The sequence below is a fragment of the Hippocampus zosterae genome, chromosome 1, assembly GCF_025434085.1.
Source record: "Hippocampus zosterae strain Florida chromosome 1, ASM2543408v3, whole genome shotgun sequence".
In the NCBI taxonomy this organism is placed as follows: Eukaryota; Metazoa; Chordata; class Actinopteri; order Syngnathiformes; family Syngnathidae; genus Hippocampus; species Hippocampus zosterae.
The window spans coordinates 26,825,264-26,848,032 of NC_067451.1; the positions used below are offsets into that span (position 1 = coordinate 26,825,264).

A 22,769-nucleotide genomic window follows, 5' to 3' on the forward strand; every position below is an offset into this window, starting at 1 on the left:
AAAGCAAATGTATTTAAACAGTCTGTAAATAATTCTGTGCGCTAACCTTTGACACATTGATGGAGGGTGGTTGTGTTCGTATGAATTCGGGCTGAGTTGAGGTGTGAAATCAGGCTGGAAATGGAGAAGTTCTTGCAAGAAGTTTTTATCTGAACGTTCAGGGCAGAGTGTGATACAGACCATGGCTGTGATCAGGGCACTAATGTGCAGAAGCAACATCTCAAGACAAGTCTTGTACATGCTAAGCAGAGCGTAGCTCCCAATTGTTACTTCACTTTCGGTTTCCTGATGACTCTTGTAATGCTTTGGTTTTTTCCAAAAAACATAACTGAATGAATAACATATCTAACTGTTGCAACACTTAAGTTTGTCAAGAAACTGTTCTTAATACTGACATTTAGGAATAACATAATTGTTGTAGCACTTTTGTCTCTAACTGGTTGGAACAAGACTAGATGTGAAACCACAGGCCAGCTAAGAGATGCATGTACAGCGTTATTTGTCCTTGCCTGCAATAGGTGTTAACATTATTTTCCATCGCTAAGGCAGTTTAAGTCGAGGTCACATAAGGTTCAGAGCCAGGTCACACGATAGTCAAAGTATATCTGTCCGCAATGTGTCGTTAAGCTAAAAATACAAATGGCTAAATAATGGCTTCACAAAAATGTAAGTCATGTTGGTATAGAGAAGTCTGTATTCTGCTCATATTCAGTCATGCTGTATAACCTCCCCATGCCCACAGCGTAGCTTCGCGTCCTTGTAACAATTATGTCCTAGAATTGGAATGCTTCTGTATTATTCCTCTCTTCTTAGTTAGATTTGATGGTTAAGGTGTTATTCCTCTCTGTGAGTGTCTTTCAAGTGTCTCTGTGAGACACTTGAAAGAAACAATGTAGAATGCTGTTGAAGGTATTTCCTGCTCACTGTGTTTACAATCACCTTTCATGCCCCTCCATAGGACATGTTTAACATCAAAAGAGGAACTGTTATCTCAAGTATCTGTGGTCCTGCCATCACACCAAATGGTGGGTCTGGTCTCCCCTGACCACTCCTAACTTCTTCCAGCCACACCGGTTCAGATGACATGTTACTTTGTTTTCGGCATTTGGTTGAGAGGCATACCTCCCCGCCTCTCATTATCACATTGTCTCTATTTAATCGCATGAATGTGTTTCTTTTACGCTTCCTGATTGAAATCTGGACTCCCCAGGGGGCCGAATCGATTCGTAAACTGCAGAAAATAAATCAAAACCCTTCAAAGGAACTGTACATCGCCTTCAGCCTTTTGGATTACCAACATTCTCCTCGTCCGAAATTCAACGAACACGCTAGTGATGGGAATTCCGGCTCCTTTTAGAGAGCCGGCTCTTTTGGATCGGCTCCCTTAAAAGAGCCGGTTCTTTTGTCTCCCAAATGGCCCCTCAGTTTTTTTGTTGCTTAAATTAATTTTAATACCAAAAATAACGTAATATTAGGTGTAAAATGAAGTACTAATGCAAAAAATAGACATGATATCAAATATTTATTATTTATATGGCTTTATTTATATTCTTCTGAACATACTCAACATGTAGTGCTAGAAAAATAAAAACAAAGTACAAAGACCCATCTCAAAACAAGGTCATCAAAAAGTTCCAATCTCTGAATGTGTATATAAGCTTTTAACTATTTACAGTAAAACAACATAAGCTTTGAATACCACACAACAAATTATAAATTAAAATTTGTAAAACAAAAAGAAAAAAAAGCAGCATTCAGGTAAAGGTTTTAGCTTGTCTTTAGCGAAGATTGGCATGAAGAAAAAACAAGTGCCTCAGCTTTGAGGGGTTGATCCTGTTTCTCCTCTCTGTTAATATTTGCCCTGTTTTAGAGAACATTCTCTCTGAGGGGACAGATGTTGCGACAACACGCAGCCAACACAAAATGGATGAAAATCCCTTGCAATCATTTTACCCAGTTACTCGTTTTGTGTTCTGTTTTGCTGGTTTTGTAGCTTTTTGTATAAAGTGGCTCATAGAGCTCTGGGTTGTACATCTAGGCAGTTGTGACATTGCAGCAGCAACAGTTGCAGACACACTAGCACCTTCATTAATAGCTGGTTCCCTTGCTTGTCTTTTCTCTTCAAATTGTACTGATGGGTGGATATTTCTGATGTGCCTGTGCTGGTTATTTGTGGAGCCTGATCTTTGGGATATTTTAACCTTGCACAGTCTACACCAGCATGTCCAAAGTCCGGCCCGCGGTCGAATTTCATCCAGCCCTCGGCCCCTGTCATAAAATCAGTGCCGTCTGGCCCGCAGGTTGGGCGCAATGGAACACGTGTTGCATTGACTGAGGTCTCGTAGATTGGTGAGTGATGTTTCATAGAGTACTGCTTCCCTCTAGTGGCTAAATGAGTAATAGCATTCACTAAATGAGTAATAGCATTTAGACCAGACATGCATGTCCAAAGTCCGGCCCGGGGGCCAAATACGGCCCGCGGTCGAATTTCATCCGGCCCTCGGCCCCTGTTATAAAATCAGTGCCGTCTGGCCCGCAGTTTGGGCGCAATGGAACACGTGTTGCATTGACTGAGGTCTCGTAGACTGGTGAGTGATGTTTCATAGAGTACTGCTTCCCTCTAGTGGCTAAATGAGTAATAGCATTCACTAAATGAGTAATAGCATTTAGACACTAGAGGGCATCACTCACGAGTTAACAAGACATCACTCCGTGTTTATATTGACTGATATGTCATATTTCAAATGATCCTTGCAGTTGTAGATATGTGTATTGCTTGTTCATTTCCCTGTTGTTCGAGTCAAAGGTTTTGTGACTATTGAAAAGTCATGGTGATACATTTTATGTTTCAAATCAATCAATTTGCACTCAGGAGACTTCTGTTTAAGAAAAAGTCAAGTGAATAAGCAGTTGCATGTGATATACCTGTTTCAAATGAACCAAAAGAAATTCTTAAAATTGTTGAAATTAAAATAAAAATGGAAATGTGAAACAGACTGGCTTACTAAAATTTGTTGAACAATATTGTTGTTCAATGTAAAGAATGTCAGCCAAGGTCATCCCCCCGACATTTTACCACATAAAATCTGGCCCCATTGGCAAAAAGTTTGGACACCCCTGGTCTACACGCTGCCTTTGAACTATCAATTAAATTGAAATGAGTCCATATTTCACTGCGTTCCCTATCCATTTTCTCACCTTTCCACTTTCCACCGAGTTATTTTTTTTCCACTAACTAGCTCTCGTCTCCTCCGTCTGTCTTGTTTGCGTGCTGCTCAGTGTGCTGCTGTGTGTGTCTCTTCTTTAACCCCTCCCCCTTCTCTAAACTGCAGCGCGTGTGTGTGTGTGTGTAACCCTCCCCTTCCGGCTCCCAATGAGGAGCCGCCTCCCAATGAGGTGGGAGCCGGCTCCCATCGTTCACTTCAAAGAGCCGGCTCGTTCGCGAACGACACATCACTAGAACACGCGGGGAAGAGGAGGCCCCAACAAGAGCTAATTCAGTTGTTCATTCTTGAGACATAGATTCAGCTACCTTTGTAACAAAGCCACTACAATCCATATGTAGTGGGATTGCTGCGGTGGTGCGAAGTAACGAAGTACAAATTGCCTAGTGTGTAACCAGTTAGAATTCAATCAATAGTTAAACTTTTATCTCAATTCAACTCAACTGTATTTATGGAGTGGGCGGCCCGGTAACCAGTGGTTAGCACGTCCACTTCACAGTACGAAGGAACAGGGTTCAATTCCAGCTCTGGCCTCCCTGTGTAGAGTTTGCATGTTCTCCCCGGGCCTGCGTGGGTTTTCTCTGGGTACTCCGGGTTGCCAGCCAATCGCAGGGCACACAGACGAACAACCAAGCGCACTCACACTCACACCTAGGCACGATTTAGTGTGTTCAATCAGCCTGCCATGCATGTTGTTGGAACGTGGGAGGAAACCCGGAGTACCCAGAGAAACCCCACGCAGGCCCGGGGGGCTGGCAACCGATTCAGGGTGTCCCCCGCCTACTGTCCGAAAACAGCTGGGATAGGCTCCAGCACCCCCCCCCCCTCCAACTGTAGTGAGGATTAAGCGGTTCGGAAAATGGATGGATGGATGGATGTATTTAAGGAGCACTTTCAAACAGCCATCGCTGCACACAAAGTGCTGTACATGTAGCAACTAACATACAACAGTAAAGCAACAGATCAGAGTATTTATCAGGGTATTTCAAGTAATTACTTATACAATACGTCCGTATCGCTGAATGAATGAATTTGTCCATCGATCCTCCATTTACTTTTTTCATATTTTGCATATCCTTCGTTTGACCGAATAGTTAGACACAAGCATCAGTTTTTATAGATTAGTATTTTTTTTTCTGCTACTGTACATTAGTGGCGTACTTGGTGACGTCAGAACTAAGTTACGTCTTGGCCGCGCGGTTTATTGACGTAAAAGCAAGGTTTGCCATCATGGCGACGGAAGGCGAGAGGAGCGGCAAAGAGGAGCTCAGAGAGCTTTCAGGTATATTGAACAAAGCTGAATGCTACTCTCAAAGTGGTGCATAGAATACTGGTTTATTCTGCATGAGCACACGCTAAACGTCCGCGTAAGAAGTGCTTGGTTTGAAGACAGCCGTGACGAGCCCAAGCTAGGCTAACTGGCGTTCAAATGCATTCATGGGTAATTTGAATAAGTAAGACTTAATTTAACCAACTTCATTTGGTCTTTGTTTGTGGTATTATGATTACGTTGGCCATGATTTATTCATAGCGGTTTCAAGTGAGAGGAGACATTCTCTCTGAATGAATTAATTTATCTGTCGCTACCGTAACATGTTGTTTTGGGGATGGCGGGGGGACAAAAATATTGTTACATTTGTTGCTCGTGTATCATTGACCGGCACCAATAGACATATTTTTGCATTTAGCAGTTTTGAAAACACAAAGTGTTCCTGTCAAAGCTGACCTGTTTTGAAATTGATAGAAATAAAAAGACGCAACATTTCACAGTGAAATTTGGGCTCGCGTTGCGAACGTCACTGACCAGACCCAGAAAACAGGTGGGCTCCAAGGACCCTAGGCGTCCGTTTCAGTCGACCACTGGGGGTGGTGCTGCATAAAATGTCAGCGTCCTGGATTGCTCAAAACCAGTGGACTTATCTGCTTAATTCTTATTCCATCGACACAGTATTGATCTGAATACAGTGTTTAGAATACCAGAGACATATACGACATAGTGTTTTTTTCCAATGCGTCTTACTAACACAAATTATGCAAGTCATTTAAAATCCATTAACAACACATAATAATACTGTATATGCAGATAGAAATTTGATATCCGTTTATTTGTTGTTAATATTTTTTATCCAGAATAACAAATTGATATCCAGAATAACTTAGGGGTTGAGGAAAAATGTTACTTTTTATTTATGTGCTATTTTATAGCCATAGAGGCTGCCAAGGCTCCCACGCTACCTCTTCCAGAGATGTCAGACGAAAACGGCTGCACGGACTCGGCCACTGAGGCCTTTGCGCATGCAGACCCTGCTTCCTTCTCACTCCCTCCAACCACAGAGGACGAGGCAGGCGATTTGCCAGAGGACTTTGAACGTCTGTGGAATGCTGCACATCACAACTATCAAGACTTCACCAGTTGGACTGACCTGTTGCAATACTGTGAGCAAGAGGTGAGAGCTTAAGTTTTCTACAACAGGAAGGGAAAATAATTTTTTTGATTCATATCAGATTGGGTCACACAGACTTATTTGATTCATCAATATGCATTATGAGTCATGCAACATCAACACATGGTTCTTGTTAGGGCCATGTTGCAGCATCCCAAAGAGCCCTAATGGCCTTCCTCGGACGCTATCCACTCTGCTATGGTTATTGGAAAAAATTTGCTGATTTGGAGCGTCGTGCGGGGAACAATGATAAAGCAGCTGAGGTAAGAGTGTGTGTGTGTGTGTGTGTGTGTGTGTGTGTGTGTGCGTGTGTGTGTGTGTGTGTGTGTGTGTGTGTGTGTGTGCGTGTGTGTGTGTGTGTGTGTGCGTGTGTGTGTGTGCGCGTGCGCGCGTGTGTGCGTGCGTGCGTGTGAGCGTGCGTGGCTTAGAGCTAAGATTGTTCATAAAAAATTGAGCCCGACCCGAACCGCCTCAGGGTATTTAAGTCGGACCCGGACCGAGCCCAATCACTTAACTTGATTTGCAGGCCCGAGCCCGAAGCAAACCCGACATTTCATCTTTTATTTGTGAGGACTCGGGAGGAGGAGGGGTGATTTCTGATAACAAAGCCTGTCTTTTGTAATGAAATCTAAGTTAAACAAGACTGTGTAAACATTTATATCTTTTATATTTCTGTTTCTGAAGAGGTTACATTAACCGACAATTTTCCATCATTGACGGGGTTTTTTAAGAGTGGACGGGGAAAATTTAAGGCCGTCCGTCATTTTGACGGGTTGAAAATTGGGCCGTAAACCACCGCAGCAGTATGTCCTTAAGAATGTAGCGCTGCACTTTAAGAGAGTAGCAGAGAGACAATGACGGGTGGATACTCGACAGAGACTGGAAGGAGTTCTTTGAATTGTCATTGCAAGCGTTTAGTACAGTACGTGTTGTGGTGAGGCGACTTCTGTTTTTTTGCGAACCACGGTCTCATGGCCAAAACAATTCACAGCCTCGAGGAAAAAAAAAAACTCAGCGAGAGAGAAGCCCGACCTGATATGACCCTGAAGCAATGATTGACATTTTAAGGCCCAAACCGGTCGGGTCGGCTCGGCGGCCCGATCTTACCTCGAGTGTGGCTATGGTGCTAATTAGATGTTTTGTGTTAGGTGTGTGTTCAAGGCCTTCAGTCAATCCCTTTGAGTGTTGATCTGTGGATCCACTACATTAATCTGCTGTTGGGAACACTGGACATGAACCAGCAAGAGTCACCTAAGCGCATTCGCAGGTATGCATACATTCAGAATTACTGTAGTTCCTGATTTAGTAAATTTTATTTTTAATGTGCTAAAATGTGAAGTGTACCCTGTGTTTATTAGGTTATGGGAGTGGTTCTTATAAAGCAGGCATGTCCAAAGTCCGGCCCGCGGTCGAATTTCATCCGGCCCTCGGCCCCCGTCATAAAATCAGTGCCGTCTGGCCCGCAGGTTGGGCGCAATGGAACACGTGTTGTATTGACTGAGGTCTCGTAGACTGGTGAGTGATGTTTCATAGAGTACTGCTTCCCTCTAGTGGCTAAATGAGTAATAGCATTCACTAAATGAGTAATAGCATTTAGACACTAGAGGGCATCACTCACGAGTTAACAAGACATCACTCCGTGTTTATAATGACTGATATGTCATATTTCAAATTCCTGTTTCAAATGAACCAAAAGAAATTCTTAAGATTGTTGAAATTAAAATAAAAATGGAAATGTGAAACAGACTGGCTTACTAAAATTTGTTGAACAATGTTGTTGTTCAATGTAAAGAATGTCAGCCAAGGTCGGCCCCCCAACATTTTACCACATAAAATCTGGCCCCCTTGGCAAAAGGTTTGGACACCCCTGTTATAAAGGGTCAAGCTTTAATTGTACAAATGAGTTTACCATCCATCCATCCATTATCTACCACTTAACCGGGGTCTGGTCACGGAGGCAGAAGCTTCAGCAGGTTAGACCTGACTTCCCTCTCTCCTTCAACTTCCAACTCTTCTTGGGGGAACCCAAGATTTTACCAGGCCAGACGTGCCCAGGGTCGTCCCAGGGGCCTCCTGCCAGTAGGACATGCCCAGTACACCTCACCAGGGAGGCGTCCAGGAGGCATCCTAATCAGATGCGCGTGTCCCTCTCGGATGACCAAGCTTCTCACCCTATCTCTTAAGGCAGAGCCCGGACACATGACGGAGGAAAGTCATTTTGGCCGCTTGTGTCTGGGAACTTGTTCTTTCAGGCACGACCCACAGCTCGTAACCGTAGTTGAGAGTAGGAACACAGCTGAACTGGCCCACCGAGGGGCCCTCCATCATCTGTCAAAACAAATCGCTGATGATGCACGGCGTCCTAAATTTAAGGGGTTAAGAGCTTAGCGATCCAGCTCAGCTTCTTCACCATGACAGGACTATCCAGAGTCTGCATCACAGCAGATGCTGCAACAATCCGCCTGTTGATCTCCCACTTGATTATGCTCTCACTCTATCCTTGAATTCTTCCACTTAAGGACAGGATCTCATCTCCGACCCAGAGAGGGCATGCTACCCTTTTCGTAGCTCAAAGAGGCCTAAAGTAGCATGTCATCAGCAAATAGAGATGCAATATTTATTGGTGGCCTATATACTAGAAATTCTGTCCATTAAGGTTATGAACAGAATTGGTGACAAAGGGGACCCTTGGTGGAGTCCAACTCTCACGGTAAATGAAATACGACTGACTTACTGCTGACAGTGTGGACCAAACTCTGGCATCTGTGGTACAGGGACTGAACTGCTCTTATCAGGGGGTTTGGTACCCCTCACTCCCGAAGCACCCCCGACAGAACTCCCCAAAGGACACGGTCAAACGACTTCCCCAAGTCCACACATTCCTGTCTTGTTTGAGTTCCTCTGGACAGGTTTTAACTGGGAAGTAATTTTTTGTGTGTCTTCTGCATACTTGGCCAATAAATCTGATTCTGATTCTGCACAAACATTTTTTAAATCTTTGCGTTACTAAAACATTAAAAGATGTATTACAAAGAAAATAATAGACACAACTGAAAAGTACACTCTAAATGAAAGAGAATGTGAAGTATGTAAACAAAAAGATAAATGTTTAGGGGGGAAAATGACAGAAAAAAGAGGTTTTTTTTGCTGTTAGAGGCAACGCTGTACCTTTATTTGGATTGTCTTTTCCCCACTGATAGCGATTCTCAAATTACAGTGTGTTTGAGGACGCGGTTGAAGCAGCAGGCCTGGACTTCCACTCGGACCGGCTTTGGGATCTGTATGTCGAATGGGAAAAGGAACAAGGCAACTTGAGGAATGCTACAGCTGTGCTAGATCGAGTCCTCAAAGTTCCCACGCAGCACTACAACACGCACTACGAAAAGTGAGACATATCAATGCTTAGCATCGTGATTGAGAAAAAAACATTTGTTGTTGTTGTTATTGCATGGGGCATCTGGCATAGGTTCAAGGCCCATCTGAGCAGCAGTGAGCCCAAGGAAGTGCTTTCTCTGGAGGAGTATGAGGAGGTGAGGGCCTTTTGCCAGGAGACTCAGAAAGTGGAGCGTGCCGAACAGGCCAAGGAGAAAGAAAAGGAGATGCCCCCCGGGGAGGAAGAACCTTCCACACCCGAGGGCACAGACTCGGTGAGGAACTTTCCATCACATCACACATAAACCCGTTGAACTGAGATCACCAGTATGATGACTTTGGTTGTGTCCCCGTTCACTTTGCATAGGAGGAGCTGATGCAGAGGATGAGAGAACAAGTGTTGGTTCGCCGGGACAAAATTTACCAGAAGAATGAAAGTGAAGTTCGCAAGAGATGGAACTTTGAAGACACCGTGAGTCATGCATGATCTTTTGTCTTGATTCTTGCACCGTCATTAGACCCTGCCTCATGTGTAAGCCATTGTTCCTGATGTGCTCCTGTCAAAAAAGCATTACTCACTCTTGAAGGTTCTCAAAACATTGGTACCTTGATTTAGGAGGGTCACAACTTTTGAGCCTTTCTAGTCTCATAGTCTCACAAGCCCTTTGAGCCATTGTTCAATAACAATGCAAACAATCAAACAAATGCAAAATGAAAATACTCGTGCGGAGCTACTGTAGAGCAAAGTCACATCCAGATGATGCTCAGAGAGACTTTCTCTGCTGTTGGTGTGACTTCTTCCTGACTCAGCATGACCCAAATTATAATCCTAGCTATACTGTTTGGTGCTCTCTACAGTCTTTGTTACTGATTGGTTGCTTTAGTGTTGTATATGTTAGTTGCCGCATGTACAGCACTTGGTATGCAGCGATGGCTGTTTGAAAATGCTCTATAAATACAGTTGAGTTTTTTAAAGTTTGAGTGCGTATCGCTACGATGCTATTGTTCTTTCTTTAAAAATATTTGTGCTATTTTTCTTTATTTTTGTCTTACTGGAGAGGACAAAGAGTGTTTGAGAGTGAGTAAAGTTTCACCAGACATTAGCCACGACGGGGTCCTAGAAAACAAATCATAATACAAATGCTGTCATTTAGCATTCAGATAGGACTCACCAATTCACGTAGCTCTCACACTCCCCGGTGAACGTCAAAACAGACTACATCGCGCTATGTACAGAACAGTCACTCCTGTTATAAAAATAGGCATCAACAATGAAGCAGGAATTAAGTTATAAAAACAAGGTCTCGGTGAGATCAAATAGTCTGTTTTTTTTTTTTTTTTAACTGTAGATCAAACGTCCTTACTTCCATGTGAAGCCGCTTGATCAAATCCAGCTGCGTGGTTGGCACTCCTACCTGGACTGGGAGCTCGCCCAACTGAGCCAAGACACTGTTCACCGTAACGAAGGTGATGCCGTAACACCGGCGTTGTCTTGAAAATGTGAAGCCACAAAAATCCTGTTTGAAACTTGCGCATCTGTGCAGACGCAGATATCAAAGAGGCCACGGAGAGCCCAGAGGTGACTCCGCAAGGAACGGAGGAAACAGAGGTTGCCCTTGACGACCACAGAGTTCGTGTTCTCTTTGAGCGATGTCTGATCGCCTGTGCTCTCTATGAGGAATTCTGGACCAGGGTAAGTGAATATGCTCAGTGGCCAAAACGTTCCATGCACCTGCTTAATCACTAAGATGACCCAAGTCAAGTCAGCTTTTGTCAAATATGCTCTATGTGTAACATACAGCACAGATGAAATTACTTTCCTCTCTCAACCACAGTACAAACATGTAGTGCATTGAACACACACAGCTACAATTTACGTTAAAATTCCATAAGACATAAATATTTAAATATATAATTAAATAAACAAATAGGAACAACAGACAACCAAGGGCACTTGTGATTATTGTATATTCGAAGTTACTTGTTTTAAGTGCAATAGATGTCAGATGCTGGGTGAGGGACACCGATTGTGGTGCGGCAGAACATGGAGGGAGTTTAGTCTCCTGACCGCGTGATAAATTGTTCTTGAGCCTGGTGGATTTAGCAGAGAGACATTGCAGCCTCCTCCCCGGCGGCAGCACGTCAAAGAGGTTACGAGACGGGTGGGTGGGGTCACCTGCGATCTGGGTGGCTTGACGAGAGTTGTGAGTACCCGCGAGTGGAGGAAGAAGACCCATTACTAGAGTCCGACCAAAAAATCAAATGGGTTCTTTCTTGGCAATTTGTGTTTGCGACAGTTGGGTAATTATGTCGGTTTTGCACCATCCAACCAACAGTCCATTTTTTGGAGCATCTCACCTTAGCCCAAGGCGGTTCTGAATTTGGGTGGCTTGCCTCCTCACTTCAATGATGAGGCAAGTCTGGTGAGGTAACCTGTCTGATGTGTCAATCGAGTCGTCTCCTCCCAGTTTGGGGGCGTCTCAACTTTTGCCACAATTCATCACAAAATAACGCTTAAATCACGACAAGAGTTTTTTTTCAGGTGGGTGAGTTTTAGTGCTGATATAAGTTTGACGAACAGACTTGTTATCTGAGTGCCAATTTTTAACCCAATCAAGCGTCCCTTTAAGCATTTAAAATCAATATCACTGTCCATAATTTTAAAAAGCTCCTTTTTATTTCTTTGCTTCTAAATGCTTTGAAATCTTTTGGTGTAAATGCGTTTGAGTGTTGTAAATAATAATAATAATAATACATTTTATTTATAAGCGCCTTTCAAGACACCCAAGGACACTTTATGTACGTCCTTTGAGTAATTCTTCGTAAAGCCACTTTTGTTCTTTGCTTTTCCTTTGAATGTTCTTAGCTTTTTGTTTGCAAATACTTTTAAATGTTTCGCTTTTGGTTGTGTGAAAGACAGTTGTCTAGTGTATGAAATGTGCTATGTAAATAAAACTGCCTTGCTTTTGTGTTTCGTTCAGTATGTTCAATACCTGGAGACGCGCAGCGTGGATGAGGTTCGGGCTGTGTACAAGCGAGCCTGTCTTCACCTGTCTTCCAGTCCGAACCTTCACATGCGAAGGGCCACCTTCGAGGAGAAACATGGTATGCAGCAACCCAATAACTTCTCCTGTTGATCCATTTTCAATTCTGTTGTTTTTGCCTGTGTCCCCTCTTTTCTCACCATGCCTCTTCTTGGCCCTCAGGTGACCTGGCCGAGGCTCGGCGGGTACTGGAGGCCCTGGATAAAAACATGCCAGGTTTGGCCGTAGTTCGTCTCCGCAGGGCTGCTTTGGAGAGGAGGGCGGGCAAACTCGAGCAGTCGGAAGCTCTCCTCCAGGAGGCGGTGAGCCAATCGAAAGAAAAGCCCACCTTGCACGCCTTCTACTCCATCAAGCTTGCTCGGCTGCTGCTGAAGCTAGGGAGAAACCCCGACAGAGCTCGCAGCGTTTTACAGGAAGCACTGGAGATCAGTCCGGTGAGCGCTACGTAACTGTTCTGTAGACCACTGAACTTTTCCGCTTTTTCTAAGAGCTGAAACGATTTAAGGAATAACTGAAATGTATAAAAGTAGAAGAAAAACGTGTACCCCGAAGCTTTGTAGTGATTATTTTTCCATATGTCATCTGCCACTCGATTTAAATAAGATGGCAAACCAGCACGAAAGAATGTATAAAAGACAGAATGTCCAATACATCTTTCACAACAGCTGCTGCTGTTGCAACGCGCTTCAGACATTTAACATAAAATAATAACGCAACAGAACACGTAACAAAACTAGAGCTGTCAAACGATTAAAATATTTAATCTAATTAAAAATGCAACTGTCATAATTAACGCAAATGGACTAAAAAATTAATTGTGATTACTCACTCATTTTTTAGCGTTTCTGAATTTCCTTTTATATTTTTTGTCCTATTTTTCCCCATTTTAAAGCTCTCATCAACATGGAATCATGAATCAGTTTTCTTTGTGCAAAATGCAAATATTTACTGAAATAACAATTTCGATTTTCAATTTTACATGAACATTTTTCACTTGGAGCAGTTATTTACACATAATTACTGTCTATCAACAACAGTGAAAAAAATATTTTGATCTATGTTGATTCTGTTGGTCCTTCTTGCGCGGAAATCTCTCTATGGTTTTGTGTAGACATCATTTCTTGGTTCAATGACAACACTAGAGACGTTTTATTTTCGGTGTGTTTGCTAGGTCGCTACCACTGCACCGCTGAACTCTCAGGCGCACCGTCGCTGTCAGACGAACACAGAGAAGCTCCACCCCCATTATTTATATGGACACGGAACAGTAACCGTCCGCACAAAATAGTTCCAAACAAGTAACAATCGTGTCAGTGGCATACATCGTATTTGACAGGCTACCTGCTCTTTATTCACCAGAGGCTCATCAACCTAGTCTCTTATTTCTCTCCAGAAACGGTGTCTTCTCCCACTTGGTGTACCTTAGCCTTCTCTGCTACGTACAATTTCTATTCATAGCTCGCTGGCAATCTGTAGTGGAGTCGTTAGATGCAATGCGAATGATTTCCGCTTGAGTCTGGCTGTGGACAATGTTGACAGGCTTGCATGCAGTAGCCATACATTTAGCTATGGCTTCAGCAAATTTCTTCGTCGTGTTATCCATTTTCTTCACTTTGAAATGATCCATAGCTGTCTGTCCTAGACGAGGGGGCGAAGTACTCTCATCAGCTGTGTGCTTGGCCATTAAGTGGTATTTCAGACTCGACGTGCTATGATGATAGCTCAGTTTACGACTGCAAAACACCCAGGTAACTTTGGTCTTGTGAGTGGAACTATCTGGCAACATTTTAAAAGTAAACTTTCCATTCATAAACTCTTTGAGTATCCGTTTTCGTGCGTGGACCTGTGCAGCGCGCTTGTTGTTTTGTTTCTGGTTGATTTATAGAGCAACGTAACAGCCCCTGTGACGTGTGCCGCGTTAATCTCGCGAGAAAAAATTTAATCCCGTTAAAATTAATTTAAATTAATGATGATAAGAACGCGCCAAACTGACAGCTCTACATAAAACAACAACAACACAATTCCAGCTTTTTGGGAATGTGTTGCAGACAAAATTCTAAGTTTATGATTACTTGCTAAAACAAGAAAGTTGATCATTGTGATCATGGACTATCTTGTATTTGTAAATATCGATTGAACATTATTTGCAAATCGTATTCTGTTTTGATTGGTTTAACTTGAGTCCCAACTTCATCTGAATTGGGTTTGTCATGAAGATTATCGATTGATTATTTCAGGACATAGTATATACCTTTTGTCTTGTTTGTGGTGTGCAATGACATTTTTCAAATGGAAAAATATGTGGGTTAGCTTCTTAACTCTAGCAAGACCTATAAAATGCTAGTCGGTGTCAGTCGCGCTCTGAAAACATGACGTGTGAAGCTCGACAATTCTTCTCACTGTCAGGGTAATGACAAGCTGCACCTGAACCTGCTGGAGTTGGAGGCATCAAGTGGGCCGTGCTCTTCGGCTGATGCGGTGCAGGAGTGTGTGACACGAGCCCTGGCAGCGCCTCTTGCACCGCACACCAAACTCCTCCTCTCGCAACGCTGCCTCCAGTTTGTGGAAGAGTACAGCAACTCTGTCCAGAGGTCAATTCTCATTCCAGCTGTTATTTTTTTTTTTAATAAGATTTTATTTTCATTCCCAACGGTGCTCGTGCCTCACAGCCTGCCTCTATATCCTGCTTAGTGTGCTGTCGGTTTACGAAGAACACCAGAAACTCCTCAAAGAGCTGGGCGGGACAAAGAGAGAAGCGGAAAACAAGTAAGGAAAGAGGAACAAGACAGAAGAGGCCAACCATTAGATACATGGACCACTGCAAATTAGAGAGATTGTGTGGAATTTCAGGATGGACAGGTCCAACCGTTTAGAGTTCTTTTGGAATGCAAATAACGATTATTCAAATAATTGATAAATCTGTCAATTATTTAGTTGATTAATCATTTTTTTGGTATCAATTTCCATTCCACCCTCTGTGAACCTATGTGCTGGGGCAAAAAAAATGTTTTCCGTTTTTTTTGGGGGGGGGGGGTGTCAAAAATCCCTTTAGGGACACATTTACTGTTAAGCAGTGTCATCACTCCGCTCTGATGGAGAGCCACAGAAATCTGAGAAAATATAACGTTGAAAGGCTGAAATCGAGGATTTGGACAATTTTGAATTAAACTAGGTCTCAAAGCGATTATCAAAAATGATTGTCGATATAATTTTATCTTTTGATTTGGATTCATTTGTGGGGCAGCATGGCTCAGTGGTTAACCCAGAGGTTGGGGGTTTGATCCCCAGCGAATATGACCGTGTCAAAGTATCCTGAGCGAACGACTAAACCCCCAGTTCCTCATGATGCTGCGTCATCAGTAGGTAAATGAGGAAACGGAAGCGCAATCCAAGCGAAAGTCCATTTACCATTTATTAGTCAATTTGTTTTTGATGAATCATTTACAGCTCTACTAGGTGGCCCAGTGGTCGAGTGGTTAGCGCGTTGACCTCACAGTGCAGTTCGATTCCAGCTCCGGCCTTCCTGTGTGGAGTTTGCATGTTCTCCCTGTGCCTACGTGCATATGCCTTTCTGTGACTCTTCCAGTCTCTGTGTTGCAACTTGTACAACACAGCCCTTCCTAATTATAAAGAAGCACAGGACAATGGTCACCATCACGCTTCTTCTAATTCCCCACAGAGACGAGGACCGAGAGAAGGTGATCAAAAGCGATGACGCCCCAAAAGATGATGCATCGGCACAAGTTCCACCCACTGATCCCCAGCTCCCAATCACTGTTCCGCCTTCCCCGGCGATGACCATGGATGTGAACGCCCAGTCCAGTGGCTATGGCGGATACAGCAACTGGTATCAGGTTGGAATGAATTTCTCTAAAATGGATTTCAACTGATTTCTCGTGTTGCGTAAGTAATTTGCTTTTCCATCTGCCAGCAACCACAATACAGCAGTTACGGCTACCAAAACACCTGGAACTACAACCACGGATACTATCCACCCAGCTAAAAGTTGCTAAGAAGAACTAAACGAGGCACAAGGACTAAAAAAAAAGAAACTGAAAGAGCCAGTCCTCCCAAGTCAAAATGTTTCCCAGCATTTTATCCTATTCACTCTGCCTCTCCTGGCTTTCTGTGCACAAGGTGCAAGGGGGTCAGGCTCCATGTTGCAAGGCGGCCAGAGGAAACTGACACAACTGTGGGTCGCTCGTTAGATCTCGACTTGTTTTCTGCAGATCTATTTTTATATTTGCATAGAGGCATTCAGTTTTGTTTGAAAGTTATATAATGGACTTTGCAGGCCATCTATTATGGGGGATTCTGTACGGTCCTGCAAAGTACACATTTGTTCCCTGATGTACATAGTGTTTCAAAAGCATCTCGTGGGCCTGCATCAACATGTTTGGATCTTGAAATGCTCCATTTGAGGCCAAATGAATTTTGACTTCATCCACATGCTGTTTTGTGAAAAAAAAAATTATATATTCAATTGCACACGTGATGTGCTCCATCCACCTTCCCCTACACATAAAAATGAGCACCACAGCAATTCTCCAAGTCAGCTTTATTGAAAGTCAATTCTTGAATTCCCTTCTGCAGACATACTGGTCACTCTATTCTGACTCATAAAAACTGGCAAAGTAGAATCTCACAAAGTCAATAAATGGTGAACTCATTTTAAGGCCCTTTAAAAAGGCAAGTGGAAATAGTTTATAATCAGGTATAAAGGAATCAGGTTAAAATTGGTGTTCCGTGTTGACCTTATTGAAACCAGTCAGGTCCCTGCTAATTTACTATGTACATCTTTCATCACTGCATTCAAAACAAACATCCACACAACCATTTTTTTTGTCTTTTGAAGCTCTTTCTGATATGAGTGGTCACATAACTTCAACCTGTCTGAGAGAATGACACTAAAGCTGTGGGGCCCAGTCTGTTTCTTCTGTAAATGTAGCAGAGGTGGTGAGGTAGGCTCACTGAGCTGAATGCTCCCCCTAAGATACCCCCTACCTTACTTTTTGGTAACGACCAGCACAGCTGAAGGCACCAACCCTAAACGATGACAAATCAAGCGGAAATGAATTTGAGAAAGCAGAGATGTCCAGAACTGTATAACATGCAGCTGAACAGCACAATAAGTACTGGTCAACCTGTCTCACCCAGCTCTTTGAGGGGCTTCTCCATATCCAGATCAGTATAGACGTGACGGGGATAAGGTGACAGCAGTGTAAAGTCCTGACCCTCTGGCGTGTTGCCATTCACCTGCACGTAGACACGCACTGCCGCCAGTGGCTCCTGGGCCTTGAACACTGCTGTAAGGGTGGAGCCATCCAGCAGTCGCACCTGTTGTGAATGTGAGAGAAGAGATAAAGTGAACTTGCTTTTCTCTGAAAAGCAGGTGAATGGCAAAGATCACAGCAGGTGTTTGATCCATTAGTTTCTTAGGATGTCCATGACTCAGTGATTACACTATTCTGACAACATCCTGTTTGAAGCCTCACAATGGCCAGCGTACCGTTGTTAAATACAATACTTAAAAAAAAAAAAGAGTCCATGTTAAATTGAATTGATGACCAACTTTACAATGTTTCCAATGTCTGATATTCAAAAGTTTCGACAGTACATAAATGATGTGCGTCTGCTCTCAAGAGTTCCAGATCAAGGTTAATATAGTGTACGAAGTGAAAAAATATTTTCATTGGCAAACAAAAACAAACTACCGGTACATCAAATTTCAATTGCAATTCTCCTTACTGTTTGCCACCTTAATTCAAATTGAAGAAGGGAATCGGTCCTACTTAATTCAATTCTGAATTTCGTACAGCCGATAGCTATGAGACTTTTTCACAGTCATAGGTCAAGCGTACCAGAACAGGGCGCCATAAACCTCTGTAGGGGGCACTACAGACCCTTTTGTGTGTGCGAGTGTGTGTGTGTGTGCGTGCACGTGCGACAAATTTAAAATACAAATTTCTCTGGTCCCAACTATAATCTATGTGCAACGTTTGGTGAGTTTTCATTCATTGTTAAGTTCCTCAATAATTCAGTGGTGGCAGGCTTCTTTTAAGATTTTGGGCTGAACAAGTTTTCAGACCTTTGAAGGATCTGCAGGAATCCCACCTTGATCTCATCACATGATGTCAACAGCAAGAAGAAGAGGACTGCTTTAATACCAATGAACCAGGAGGTGTATCAAATATCAAGTACAAATGTATTGGTTCATTGATGCATCAGACAACAAACATGCACTCAAAGGTTCAGAAAAGGCCAAATTCAAATCCTGACCTGTATCCTGGACTCGTCATATTCTTTCTTAATGGGGGGCAGGCCCTGACTGGTGGGTGACACTGGACTGGGCTGGACTGAAGTACTTGTTCCTCCACCTCCAAACTTTCGTCAACAAGGTGAGAAAAATTCCAGTCATGATGGTTGGCTTTGCCACAAGGAAAAATGCAGTCACTGACCTTTTGTGCTCTCTCCTCCCTGTCTCTCGCTATCTTTTCTTTAACCCTTTGCCTAGTGGGGCAAAACTAAAGTCAATCAACATGATATCGCCGTTTCATGCTTAGAAACTTGGACGGGGACTGTACCTGGCCAGCTTGTCTTCCATCTTCTCTCTCCGCCGCATCTCTGCGAGCTTCTTCATGTCATCGTCTTGCAGCTTGTTGCGAATCTGCTGCAGCTCTTGCCCCTGCTTCCTGCGCTGCTTTTCCTTCTCCAGCTCCTCGGCACGCTCACGCTCTCGTCGCTCTGCCTGTTTCACCCGCATCAGCTCCTCCAGCCTAATGCACACAGGCCGCAGGTATTAGTTTGAAAGCAACTTAAGTGAAAACGGTAACATGAGACGTGCTGGAAGAAAGCAAAGGGGGATTTTAAACCATCTCGTCCAGTTTAACTGAAACCAAGCAAATGCAATTTAGTAATAATAATAACAATAATAATACATTTTATTTGCACTCAAGGACACTTTACAACCAAGAGTGAACAATAAAACCACAAATAAAATTCTAAATAAAAAGAGATAGATTTAAGTTGAATATGCAAGTCTGAATAGGTGGGTTTTGAGCTTGGTTTTGAATGTGGGAAGAGAGTCAATATTACGAATATTGGGTGGAAGTGAGCGCCAGAGTTTGGGGGCAGAGCGACTGAAGGCTCAGCACCCAATTGTGCTTAGACGGGCAGAGGGTACAGAGAGGTGGAGGGAGGATGAGTGTATGATCATCTGTAGTTATTTGTAAGCATATGTTGATGACCCATATTTGAACCAAGTTTATTAAAGAAAATTTACTAAAATGAAAGTTGGAAAAACAATTTTGCAAGTCTAATGAAATTAAAATTTGCCTTTAAAAAATAAACTACATTCTAAATTAACAGAACAAACTAAAACTATAGTTTCAGCAAAAATGTCTTGTTTTAGTCTTTGTCAATGAATTCCATACCGTAGCTTTTAAGGTTAGTTTTAAATGTAGTTATTTGGACTGCGGCTGGTTTTACAAAAGCGTGCGGCCTTATCTTACAGGGAATTGTACTGCTTATGAATGGTTTCACTGTACATTGCAATGCATCTAATCTAACCTTAGAAGCAGTATGATGTACTGCACTTATTACACTTTGAATTCTGTGGCATGTTAATACAATTTTAAGAGTGATTTTACTACACTATTTATTGTGACCTTTTGTTCGTCACACTTGACAAATACCCTACATTAAAAAAAAACAACTAACATTTATAATAATAAAAACCTAACCTGACAGAGAAGGATTTTTGAGAAAATAAAACCAAACAAACCTGCTTTAAAACTAACTACAATGGAAAATCCCAAACTATAACACTGGTGTGAACTCTGACCTTTTGACTTGCTGCTGTTTCTCATCTTCCATCATGGGCTTTTTGTCAGTATCACCAACCTGGCTACCTTCTCCACTTGCAACTGAGAGACAACAAAACATGCATCTATCTATTTTCATTTATGCTCACAAGATGTGGATGAAAAGGCAAAAAAACGATGGAGGAGCTCACTTCAAAGCCATGTAGTTTTACTTGTTGCTTAGAGGCTACCATTGGAACAGAATATGCAAGTGGCTGTTTATATTTGAGTGTCTTCAGCCTCAATATACCTCCGGTTGTTTCCCCAAGCGAAGGCTCTTGCATGCCAGTCTGGTCATCGTCCAGTGCTGCAAGAGCAGGAGGCTTATATGGCTCATCGATATCCGGATCGTTCTCGTGCTCCATTAACCTGAAGAAAGTACACATGTAGATCGCCATCACTTTGCACGTTTCTAGGCCGGCTCTTGTGTGGATGTGACTCACCAGTCCATAGCTTGTTCGATCCCCTGGTTCCCAGTGCTGGCCACAGCCCTTTCTCTGAAAAGTATAAGCATTTCATCTTCCTCTTAACCTCTACAAACAGTATTTGTAATAGAAAAAATCCACAGGTACTCACGCCCTGTTCCGCTCGAAACCCATCTCCAAAAGGCTCTCAAGCGTTGTTAAGTCTGCCATTTTCAGCTGAAACACACGTTTTTCATCTCTTTACATTCACTTTTTCTTTCGTTCTCACATTGACGGAAGTCGCGTCATTAATGCATTCAGCTAGACGCAACACAACAATAGCAGGTATGACTTTGAACTGAAGCTCAGAATTCAGTTAAAAACAAACTTTAGAACTGATGATACAAGTCACAAATAAATCTTACGAATATTAGGATTATCTTACCACAGCGTGATCGAACGTGGCTGCCTTACACAACTTAAATTAGCATTGATGTGGCTATGATTCAAAGAGCCCCCGCTAACATTAGCGTTCCAGTCCAGCGAGCTTTCGAAACAAAAGGCAACAAAAACAGCGCCAACAAACTTGGGCCTCGCGTAAGCTATTACTATTTTAATCGTTGTTAAGCGTAAATATACAAAATTTGAAAAAAATGCCTGTTCTATTTTAATGTCCCTAATGAACGACAAGTTTGCAACGGAGAGATCTCAGCTTACTCACGCTTTCGCGGCCACAGTACGGAAGCGCACGGAGGTCAAAAAACGACATCATATCGGTGAATCGCTGAATAGTGTCACTATTGTAATATAATGAATTTTTAACAACATTAACCAGCTCTTAACGATAATTGTGTCAATCCGAATCAACGTGTGCTTTAATATTGTGCAAATGACACTTTTATCACAACGTTCTGCCTTCAATTTAAACACTAGTTATTGTTGGCGAAGGGAGGGAACAATAAAAAAAGTGTACTAATTCAATATTAGTGTTACAGTTTACATCGACATGCATGTGTGACTTATTCAACCATTAATATTTCAATTTATTTGTATCGTAAAGTCATGTTGTTTAGAATTGACTTGCACTACTTTGCCAAAATAATGGTTTAACCAATAATATAATTGTGATAAATTATTGTTATACCGTATATGCTTATTTCATAATAATTGTTTACATTTTTAGAACAAAATTCGACAAGGAATTGTGTCCCCATTCGTAATAAATTAACTCAATTTTAAAGCATAATTCTGGAGTCACTCTTAGATCCAAACGCTACATCCATTATGTTGTGTCATTGCTCCACTTAACTGGCTCAGCAATTCCTGATCCGCAGTAAAATACTCATCAGTGATCCCCAAAAATGGTTCAAGCTGTGTGACGGGCGTCTCTCTTTTTTTTTAATCACATAACGTGTGTTTTGTTAGTGCACAAACACAATGACCACAATGACATTTGCTTTTTGAGTTTTATGAGCAGGGTGGGTCTGTTACATATTTACAGTAATTGTAATGATTAATTTCTTTCTCGCCCACTTTGCCATCTTAAGGAGCAGCCAGCCGAGGACGAAGCACTTTCTTGTCAATTTTTCTCGTCACCTTTCTTCAGAAGAGCTCCCCACAAGATGTACCACGTCTTACTCACTTTTGTATCTTTTTCAACGTCATCTTTTTTTTTTTTTAACTTTACGTCAGACTCCATATTCTAGTCTGTAAGTATGGACTCATTGTGCGTTCACATTAACTGTTACATATTCAGTGTTCTTTGTAAGCTACAAAATGCATTTTATATATTTTATATGTGTTCAGTTTTGTAAATTCTGTCGTGCATAAACTACACATTCGACTCCTACGAAGACATTGTGGATCAAATTTACCAGGGCCATTGAGAGAATGGACTGAACGCTGGACAAGGGGAAAAATGGCATGCAATCACTGATCTTTGTTCATATAAATCATGCATTTGATTGATTTTGGAGTCTACACACACAACTGTAAATGATCATCACCTATTTTAAAAAGTATCACATTATGTCATTTCTGTAAAAGAGCAGATCTTCCAAAAATCACTGCTGCCATGTTATTTGCGAGGTTAGTATTTTTCATTTGACATTATAGAGAATGTAAGTACAGTAACTCAATTAAATTCAGCTAGCATCAAGAAATGTTTACACTTGTGCCTCTCATTTTGAGTAATGGATTAAAACAAAGACAATCTATTTTAATCCAAGAGGTAAGCTTTTGTTGTAAAACAGCAGGGTGAAGGAAACTGTGAATGCGCAAACTTGAATTGCTTTATGCCCCCCCCCCCCCCCCCACTGGATGGAGTTAAAGGCCAAAGCTCATTCCCGATTTCAGAAGTTCAGGAAAAAATGTACACAATGAACTTAAACATAACTCCATATCGTACTCAAAACATTTC

General features: G+C 42.3%; 2 protein-coding genes across 5 annotated transcripts; one reads left to right on the forward strand and one right to left on the reverse strand.

The window, feature by feature from the left end:
- The first annotated feature begins 4,387 nt into the window (after nt 1-4,387).
- On the forward strand, nt 4,388-16,572 carry si:ch211-114c17.1 (pre-mRNA-processing factor 39). The gene is made up of 15 exons (XM_052074268.1): nt 4,388-4,506; nt 5,430-5,671; nt 5,806-5,931; nt 6,817-6,935; nt 8,886-9,053; nt 9,135-9,315; nt 9,408-9,512; nt 10,390-10,507; nt 10,585-10,733; nt 12,022-12,145; nt 12,247-12,518; nt 14,491-14,675; nt 14,776-14,850; nt 15,764-15,938; nt 16,016-16,572. Exons 1-15 carry the CDS (start codon nt 4,455-4,457, stop codon nt 16,085-16,087), a joined length of 2,163 nt encoding a protein of 720 aa, XP_051930228.1. The 5' UTR covers nt 4,388-4,454; the 3' UTR covers nt 16,088-16,572.
- Nucleotides 16,573-16,627: 55 nt separating this feature from the next.
- Nucleotides 16,628-21,179, reverse strand: ubxn1 (UBX domain protein 1). Of its 4 annotated transcripts, none has more exons than XM_052075923.1 (10): nt 21,072-21,174; nt 20,523-20,587; nt 20,390-20,443; nt 20,197-20,315; nt 19,928-20,009; nt 18,669-18,860; nt 18,543-18,594; nt 18,364-18,468; nt 17,238-17,421; nt 16,628-17,130 (listed from the first exon to the last, which is right to left on the reverse strand). In XM_052075923.1, exons 1-10 carry the CDS (start codon nt 21,120-21,122, stop codon nt 17,090-17,092), a joined length of 945 nt encoding a protein of 314 aa, XP_051931883.1. In that variant the 5' UTR covers nt 21,123-21,174; the 3' UTR covers nt 16,628-17,089. The 4 variants fall into 4 exon arrangements, with proteins under 4 accessions (XP_051931883.1, XP_051931892.1, XP_051931900.1 ...); XM_052075932.1 differs by having other exon boundaries at nt 20,796-21,106; XM_052075940.1 differs by having other exon boundaries at nt 21,068-21,086.
- Between the last annotated feature and the right edge of the window lie 1,590 nt (nt 21,180-22,769).

What these genes read in the sequence shown, in the direction of transcription:
- si:ch211-114c17.1 (XM_052074268.1), top strand. Translation starts at nt 4,455, where the DNA reads ATGGCGACGGAAGGCGAGAGGAGCGGCAAAGAGGAGCTCAGAGAGCTT. An exon ending in TGCAATACTGTGAGCAAGAG is followed by an intron (nt 5,672 to 5,805) that starts GTGAGAGCTTAA and finishes GGTTCTTGTTAG; the next exon opens with GGCCATGTTGCAGCATCCCA. An exon ending in CACCTTCGAGGAGAAACATG is followed by an intron (nt 12,146 to 12,246) that starts GTATGCAGCAAC and finishes CTTGGCCCTCAG; the next exon opens with GTGACCTGGCCGAGGCTCGG.
- ubxn1 (XM_052075923.1), bottom strand. Translation starts at nt 21,122, where the DNA reads ATGATGTCGTTTTTTGACCTCCGTGCGCTTCCGTACTGTGGCCGCGAA. An exon ending in GGTTTCGAGCGGAACAGGGC is followed by an intron (nt 20,444 to 20,522) that starts GTGAGTACCTGT and finishes TATACTTTTCAG; the next exon opens with AGAAAGGGCTGTGGCCAGCA. An exon ending in GGGAGGAGAGAGCACAAAAG is followed by an intron (nt 18,469 to 18,542) that starts GTCAGTGACTGC and finishes TGTTGACGAAAG; the next exon opens with TTTGGAGGTGGAGGAACAAG.